Source organism: Fimicolochytrium jonesii, assembly GCF_025526975.1.
Source record: "Fimicolochytrium jonesii strain JEL569 chromosome Unknown EV422scaffold_11, whole genome shotgun sequence".
Classification (NCBI taxonomy): domain Eukaryota; kingdom Fungi; phylum Chytridiomycota; class Chytridiomycetes; order Spizellomycetales; family Powellomycetaceae; genus Fimicolochytrium; species Fimicolochytrium jonesii.
The window spans coordinates 792,104-801,127 of NW_026515678.1; the positions used below are offsets into that span (position 1 = coordinate 792,104).

Sequence of the window (9,024 nt, forward strand, 5' to 3'; positions counted from 1 at the left end):
TAAGATGAGATGGAGTGGGAAGCGGTCGAACGAAGTGTGTGTCGTTCAGGAACGTCAGGACCGAAGTCTTGATACGGCCCAGCGCACGTTCCTCCAGGTCCATTTCAAGATCTGCATACTCGGCGTCTTGCAGAAACTTGTCGATGAGGCAGAAAAATGGACATGGTAGGAGTTTTCGGACCAACAGAAGATGGCGGTGGTGTCAGGTACTGAAGACAAGTCTCTGCACCACTCCACAGTTTCGCCATCATCAAGAGTCAAGTGTTCTGTGGGTTGTTCAAACTTCCAACCGCCGGGATCTCACAGCGCGGTTTGGAATGTTCCGATCGATCAGGGATTCATTTGACAGTTTCGACTGTCTCGCGCCGGCGCCGGTGTTTCTCAACGATTTTCCGGCCGCCGATCACAAACAGAAATTCGATTTGAATTTTTGAGATGCGCAAAGGTACAGTTAATTTTGACTCGGAAATTCCTTATCCCGCTAAACCCCTAATGAGCCTTACCCTAAGTCGGTACCGAACAAAATATGTGACTTAAGTCGAAATATCTCCATCTAAGTCTGTCCGGAAGGTTTATCCCGGGACAGAAGCCAGGTTAGACAGTTAGACTTAAGCCTAGCATATATAGAACAGTCTGGGTAATGCATGTTCGAAAGAGAATGAAAATCGAAAGGATTGGGGGAAGTGCCGTCAGTTTTGAAGATTGCAGAAAGCAGATGATGATTGGGGAAAGTGCCGTCTATTTTGAAAATTGTAGAACGCACATGATGAAACGAAAAGAAATCGAAAATACAGATACGCCGTTCAATCATGCCGCCTATCTATGTTCTATCGAAGATTGACCGCGACTTATACGAAAGAATGCAAGAAGGGGAGGCTCGCTAATTCTCTCCAAGTCTACAAGAACAGCAAACCAACAAAAGCCGCCAACCCAGTAGCAGCGGCAGCCTCCGGGATGGAAGCCCTGAACGCACCGCTCCCAACGTTGGGGCGGCGAGAGTCACGGTTCTGCACCGGGACTCCAGCGGGAGTTGGGATCGTGTCAGCATCCTCCCACACAGGTGGCGTGTTGGGATTGCTGGCACGGATGTTGATGAGGCCAGAATGCTCAACGACGGCGCCACGGTTATCGGAAGCCCACACCATCCAGTTTCCGGGTGGCGCGATGTTGGCCGAGGCGGGGAGCTGGACGAGGAGCTTGTCCTTGCCGTACTTCAAGATCTCCAGCTCGATGTGGCGCTGGTCGAGGTTGACGGTGTGGGTCATGGATGCGTAGCGAATGATGCTCACGGAGACGATGGTATTGGCGATTGCGTCTGTGAAGCGCACGACGATCTGCTGCCCGTAGGTCGCCTTGGCGGTGAGGAAAGGCAGAACGAGCTTGGGAGGGTTCGCGATGAACTTATATGGAGGCCAGTACAGATCCAGCGACCTATAGCGAGGACAGAAATCAGTATCGTTAATGACTATGATTCATTGCTGTGAGAGTGCAGTAGACTTACATGTCGTCGGGTCGTCCGTTGGCAAAGTCGTCACCGTTCTGCGCATCACCACCACCAGTGACCACAGTTCCGTCTTCACGCAACAGAGCCGTGTTGTGGTAATGGCGACCCGTGGGTGCAGCTGCACCTACGGTCCAACGCTTCGGATTTCCTCTAGCGTAGGAAGGATTAAAAATGACAGGCTCCTTCACGCCCTTACTGGCCTTTGGCTGTCCAAACACGCCCCCCTGGTGTCCCTGTCCGGAGCCAGACACGATGAGAATCGTGCCGTCGGGGAGGTTGACAGCCGCGGGCTGAGATCGCGCCAATGGCATTGTTCTCCTTTTGCCAGTCCAGGTTGGTGGTGACCGTAGCGCCCTGGTCCTCGAGCGTGAACCAGTGGCAGACGCTGGTGGGGGCGCAGTTGGGGCAGTTTGACCATTCATCTTTCCCGCCGTACTCGCGAGGTACGGGCGTTCCGTCCGGCGCTGTTCCGTTTACACCGCCGCAAAGCCAGGTCTCCATACGATAGTTGTCGCGGAAGGACAACATCGGCACAAAGTTAGTGCCGGCGAACGGGAAGGACAGGGGCTGCAGTCCATTCTCCTTTGTAAGGTCCATGACCAAGTGCGGGGTCTCTGTGCCGGTCGCTGGATCGACGATCGCGGACTCGCTGTGCGCGAACATCCAGACTTTGCCGGAACTAGGCAGAATGTAAGCCACGGGGTACATGTTTACTGGGAAGTGCCGGGCCAGGAAAGCGAGAGGTTTGGAAGGGCCTCCTTGGCCTTGTTTGTCGCTCCACATCTACAACATCTACGATGGAGCATTCGCATTCGGGTCCGAGGCATTGAAGAAGTAGTGCTGGCCTAACAATGCAGATTTACACGTAAATAAATAAGAAGCTATCAACAGCGAAGGTGTAAAACGAAACTGACCACCAATGATCATGATCTCCTCCGTGGGAAGAGCGAGCAGGGATGGGTACCATCGTCCCCAATACGTGTATGTGTTCCCTCCAGCCTGATCGGGTTGCATGTCAGGCGGGCGATACATGGAAGCAACAACGGTAAGCTCCGCTTCTGTGGTGGCTGTCGACGGGTTGTAAACCCTGATATCAGAACGCCCGTTACTTCGTAGAGTTGTCGTTCCAAACACTGGTCAGTGACATGTTCACAGCGCTATCCTTTGGGCATAAAGCTGACAGAGGCTTACGAAGTATAGTTCCCGGCCGAGCCATCCCAATTCTTGTTCCAGAACTGATCTCCACCAGCGACCAGATAAGATCCGTTGGCCAGCTGGGCATGGCCGGAGCAGAATGCATATCCATGCAACTGGCCCGTGTAGTCCTTCACGAAGTTCCTGTTGATGAACGTCGTCTTCTGCGCAACACCGTCCCATTCGGCGGCATCCGTGAAGAACGGGAGGCCCTTGAGATTGGGGTTGCCGTGATACCACTGGCTCGCACCGATTGTGGCAAGCTCCGCAGCGGTCCAAATTGTTGGGTCGGAGTCGTAGATGTGGAGACGCTCTCCCATGTAAAACTGACGCGTTCAGAAAATGCGGGATATGTCAGGCAATTGATACTCACTCTTGACTCGCCCCGGCTCCACGTAAGGAAGAGCTCGATCCTAACCTTGTCTCCGGGAGTGTAAAGCAGATGGATCGGCACAACGCCAGCGTTGGGAGTCCTGGGGACACGCAGAAATTCATTGAGAAACGTCCCACAACCCTACACAAGTATATGCGTCACAACTTACCAAGTTTGCCATTTACCGATAACAACGGGATCGGTCGCTGCGACATCGGCGGCCTGAACGGCGCCCATGGCCGCTACGGCGGACAGTGCCAGGAAGGCACGCATTCGATGCACGGCTGCCATGTGGTATTTTCCTCGCCGCGAAAGTATCAGGGAACAACCTGCTGCCTCTACGAATAGTTGCCAATGCAAGGGACGGAAGTCGAGTTCGACCCTTAGTGCACCTCTTAGGGTTTAGGGTTAGGGTTACAAGACCCCCTGGGTTGGGTTTTATTTTTGGGTTGCCTGGAACCCTAGGGACTTAGAAATTTTCGGGTTTTTTGGCTTTTGGGTGTGTTCTACAGTTCAAATTCTTGACTCTGAGGGGTGTGGTGGCGGGGGGTGTTGCGCACCTAGGCAAGTCAGGGGGGACTAGGTGTGCAAGGGCAAGTGATGGGTCATATGGGTGGTGGTGCGGGTACGGGGGGGGGGGCAGGGGTGCCAATAGGGGAGGGGGGGGGGGTTGATATAAAGGGGAAATATATGTTATATATACGTTATAGGACTTGTGCAAATTGGGATTTTTTTAGTGCCGATCTGGAGTTGGCGTCCTAATTAAAAGTTGGCCCCATATCATATTCTCTAATTGAAGTACTCTCGGATTGGCAATCCGTGCGGAAACGGCTTCAGAAACTTAGAAAAACGAAATTTTCACGCGACGGGGGGTAAAAAGTTGGAAAATGTGGTGATATCTCAACATCTGGCTGACTATCCAGTGGAGGGCACTTAATGAAAGTTGATTGTAGCCTATGGTTTGCATAGCTGATGTGGTAGCAAATCTTGTGTAACCTTGCTTTTGGCTGAAGAACAGGGCCCCTTTTCAATTCTCAAGTAGTGACCCCCAAGACCTCCTAACAAAAGACACGAGTACGTATGTGCAGGCAAAGGGGTTTGGCTGTGTTCTCCAGTAAACATTTTGTGATTCCGCTGTGCATCGTAGACTGTTTGTAGGACCGTTGCGGGCTTGCTTGCAGGGTATGCAGAGTGAGAGGGTTGGGGTTAGAGATTTCCCAGATCACTTATTAAATTCAGCCAAACTGTCTCTGTCATGGAACATTTAAAATGGTGGAAAGTAGTATTGCATTTATTGATTTAGAGTACATTGGAAAAGCGCACATTCAGAAAAGGGTTTTGGTGTAAAGTTATCAACGACATTCAACAGTACTAAAGGACTTCCGCAAGCATGTCACGGACTTGGTTCTGTCCAAAAGTCGTACGGCACTCAGGGTACCTGGCGCAGCGGAGACGGAAACGATGCTGACCGCCAATGCTATGAAAAGCTGAGCCTCCACAGTTGGGACATTGAAGCTGATCACGATGCTGATGGAAGAGTTCACGGATATTGCCAATGGGAGCAGCATCAGGCACTTCCCCATCCCCATGACCCCACCAAGCACGAGCAGGATCAATGACGGGTGCAATGCCTTTGAACCATCCGGGATTGAAACCAAAAGAGTTGAGAACATCTCGGAAGCGCTGACAGTCTGTCACAGTAGTCTGTCTATTGCGATCTCCTCTGAATAGAACTCTGGTGGCAGCGTCCATGATGCCATTGATGAGACTGTAGTACTCTTCCACCGGCACAAGCTTCAAGGAGTTTGCGCCCATGTGCTGGAAAATGGTCTCGATCTGGTCCAAATGGAGATTCAAAACCATCTGTTCCGCTGATTCCAACCTGGCGCACTGAACTCGCACTTCAACTCGCATGCCAGTAATGTGGAGCGGGTGACCGTTGAGCCATTGACGTAAACCTCTCAGTGTCTCACTGCGATCACCAAGGCTGGACTTGGTTTGGGGCATTCGCGAAGACAAAGTCGAAGAGTAGGCTTTGAGCGCATGAACAAGCTTTGGGTAGCAAGTAACCCGAACATTGGCGTGACCCGCAATGTCAAAGCGGGTGGACCCAAATCCCTCACCAAGGATGGTGAGCATGGGAAAGGTGGCTCCAACTCCACGTCCATTGTAGCAAACCAAAGGAATGACACCACGAGTGTTGAATGTCTGACCAATGTCCCATGTGTTGAGTGCAGCATCGGGATGGTTGCTCACTTCCTGGTCAAAGGAGTAGGCTGGCAAAGTCTGAATGCGTTGCTTCATTCCATACTGCACAATGCGTACAGAGGGTGACACAGCACCAATGATGTCCTGGAACCCAGACATCAACAGATTTTGCCGCCCAGCAATCAATCGTGAGTGATCCGTGCTTTCCCTCACGATGATCGAATGGGTTAGGGTTAGGGTTAGGGGTAGGGTTAGGGTTAGGGTTAGGGTTAGGGGTAGGGTTAGGGTTAGGGTTAGGGTTAGGGTTAGGGTTAGGGTTACAAGACCCCCTGGGTTGGGTTTTATTTTTGGGTTGCCTGGAACCCTAGGGACTTAGAAATTTTCGGGTTTTTTGGCTTTTGGGTGTGTTCTACAGTTCAAATTCTTGACTCTGAGGGGTGTGGTGGCGGGGGGTGTTGCGCACCTAGGCAAGTCAGGGGGGACTAGGTGTGCAAGGGCAAGTGATGGGTCATATGGGTGGTGGTGCGGGTACGGGGGGGGGGCAGGGGTGCCAATAGGGGAGGGGGGGGGGGTTGATATAAAGGGGAAATATATGTTATATATACGTTATAGGACTTGTGCAAATTGGGATTTTTTTAGTGCCGATCTGGAGTTGGCGTCCTAATTAAAAGTTGGCCCCATATCATATTCTCTAATTGAAGTACTCTCGGATTGGCAATCCGTGCGGAAACGGCTTCAGAAACTTAGAAAAACGAAATTTTCACGCGACGGGGGGTAAAAAGTTGGAAAATGTGGTGATATCTCAACATCTGGCTGACTATCCAGTGGAGGGCACTTAATGAAAGTTGATTGTAGCCTATGGTTTGCATAGCTGATGTGGTAGCAAATCTTGTGTAACCTTGCTTTTGGCTGAAGAACAGGGCCCCTTTTCAATTCTCAAGTAGTGACCCCCAAGACCTCCTAACAAAAGACACGAGTACGTATGTGCAGGCAAAGGGGTTTGGCTGTGTTCTCCAGTAAACATTTTGTGATTCCGCTGTGCATCGTAGACTGTTTGTAGGACCGTTGCGGGCTTGCTTGCAGGGTATGCAGAGTGAGAGGGTTGGGGTTAGAGATTTCCCAGATCACTTATTAAATTCAGCCAAACTGTCTCTGTCATGGAACATTTAAAATGGTGGAAAGTAGTATTGCATTTATTGATTTAGAGTACATTGGAAAAGCGCACATTCAGAAAAGGGTTTTGGTGTAAAGTTATCAACGACATTCAACAGTACTAAAGGACTTCCGCAAGCATGTCACGGACTTGGTTCTGTCCAAAAGTCGTACGGCACTCAGGGTACCTGGTGCAGCGGAGACGGAAACGATGCTGACCGCCAATGCTATGAAAAGCTGAGCCTCCACAGTTGGGACATTGAAGCTGATCACGATGCTGATGGAAGAGTTCACGGATATTGCCAATGGGAGCAGCATCAGGGTTAGGGTTACAAGACCCCCTGGGTTGGGTTTTATTTTTGGGTTGCCTGGAACCCTAGGGACTTAGAAATTTTCGGGTTTTTTGGCTTTTGGGTGTGTTCTACAGTTCAAATTCTTGACTCTGAGGGGTGTGGTGGCGGGGGGTGTTGCGCACCTAGGCAAGTCAGGGGGGACTAGGTGTGCAAGGGCAAGTGATGGGTCATATGGGTGGTGGTGCGGGTACGGGGGGGGGGGCAGGGGTGCCAATAGGGGAGGGGGGGGGGTTGATATAAAGGGGAAATATATGTTATATATACGTTATAGGACTTGTGCAAATTGGGATTCTTATAGTGCCGATCCTGGAGTTGGCGTCCTAATTGAAAAGTTGGCCCCATATCATATTCTCTAATTGAAGTACTCTCGGATTGGCAATCCGTGCGGAAACGGCTTCAGAAACTTAGAAAAACGAAATTTTCACCCGACGGGGGGTAAAAAGTTGGAAAATGTGGTGATATCTCAACATCTGGCTGACTATCCAGTGTAGGGCACTTAATGAAAGTTGATTGTAGCCTATGGTTTGCATAGCTGATGTGGTAGCAAATCTTGTGTAACCTCGCTTTTGGCTGAAGAAAAGGGCCCCTTTTCAATTCTCAAGTCGTGACCCCCAAGACCTCCTAACAAAAGACATCGAGTACGTATGTGCAGGCAAAGGGGTTTGGCTGTGTTCTCCAGTAAACATTTTGTGATTCCGCTGTGCATCGTAGACTGTTTGTAGGACCGTTGCGGGCTTGCTTGCAGGGTATGCAGAGTGAGAGGGTTGGGGTTAGAGATTTCCCAGATCACTTATTAAATTCAGCCAAACTGTCTCTGTCATGGAACATTTAAAATGGTGGAAAGTAGTATTGCATTTATTGATTTAGAGTACATTGGAAAAGCGCACATTCAGAAAAGGGTTTTGGTGTAAAGTTATCAACGACATTCAACAGTACTAAAGGACTTCCGCAAGCATGTCACGGACTTGGTTCTGTCCAAAAGTCGTACGGCACTCAGGGTACCTGGCGCAGCGGAGACGGAAACGATGCTGACCGCCAATGCTATGAAAAGCTGAGCCTCCACAGTTGGGACATTGAAGCTGATCACGATGCTGATGGAAGAGTTCACGGATATTGCCAATGGGAGCAGCATCAGGCACTTCCCCATCCCCATGACCCCACCAAGCACGAGCAGGATCAATGACGGGTGCAATGCCTTTGAACCATCCGGGATTGAAACCAAAAGAGTTGAGAACATCTCGGAAGCGCTGACAGTCTGTCACAGTAGTCTGTCTATTGCGATCTCCTCTGAATAGAACTCTGGTGGCAGCGTCCATGATGCCATTGATGAGACTGTAGTACTCTTCCACCGGCACAAGCTTCAAGGAGTTTGCGCCCATGTGCTGGAAAATGGTCTCGATCTGGTCCAAATGGAGATTCAAAACCATCTGTTCCGCTGATTCCAACCTGGCGCACTGAACTCGCACTTCAACTCGCATGCCAGTAATGTGGAGCGGGTGACCGTTGAGCCATTGACGTAAACCTCTCAGTGTCTCACTGCGATCACCAAGGCTGGACTTGGTTTGGGGCATTCGCGAAGACAAAGTCGAAGAGTAGGCTTTGAGCGCATGAACAAGCTTTGGGTAGCAAGTAACCCGAACATTGGCGTGACCCGCAATGTCAAAGCGGGTGGACCCAAATCCCTCACCAAGGATGGTGAGCATGGGAAAGGTGGCTCCAACTCCACGTCCATTGTAGCAAACCAAAGGAATGACACCACGAGTGTTGAATGTCTGACCAATGTCCCATGTGTTGAGTGCAGCATCGGGATGGTTGCTCACTTCCTGGTCAAAGGAGTAGGCTGGCAAAGTCTGAATGCGTTGCTTCATTCCATACTGCACAATGCGTACAGAGGGTGACACAGCACCAATGATGTCCTGGAACCCAGACATCAACAGATTTTGCCGCCCAGCAATCAATCGTGAGTGATCCGTGCTTTCCCTCACGATGATCGAATGGGTTAGGGTTAGGGTTAGGGGTAGGGTTAGGGTTAGGGTTAGGGTTAGGGTTAGGGTTAGGGTTAGGGTTAGGGTTAGGGTTAGGGTTAGGGTTACAAGACCCCCTGGGTTGGGTTTTATTTTTGGGTTGCCTGGAACCCTAGGGACTTAGGGTTAGGGTTAGGGTTAGGGTTAGGGTTAGGGTTAGGGTTAGGGTTAGGGTTAGGGGTTTAGGGTTAGGGTTAGGGTTAGGGGTTAGGGTTA

At 50.6% G+C, this 9,024-nt stretch overlaps 1 protein-coding gene across 1 annotated transcript; it reads right to left on the reverse strand.

The window, feature by feature from the left end:
* Window positions 1-896: 896 nt before the first annotated feature.
* EV422DRAFT_506378 (uncharacterized protein) lies at window positions 897-3,362 on the reverse strand (the record flags this gene model as incomplete). Its single annotated transcript, XM_053068556.1, has 8 exons — window positions 897-1,431; window positions 1,502-1,794; window positions 1,850-2,183; window positions 2,301-2,349; window positions 2,419-2,612; window positions 2,696-3,024; window positions 3,072-3,171; window positions 3,241-3,362. 8 exons carry the CDS (start codon window positions 3,360-3,362, stop codon window positions 897-899), a joined length of 1,956 nt encoding a protein of 651 aa, XP_052925820.1.
* Between the last annotated feature and the right edge of the window lie 5,662 nt (window positions 3,363-9,024).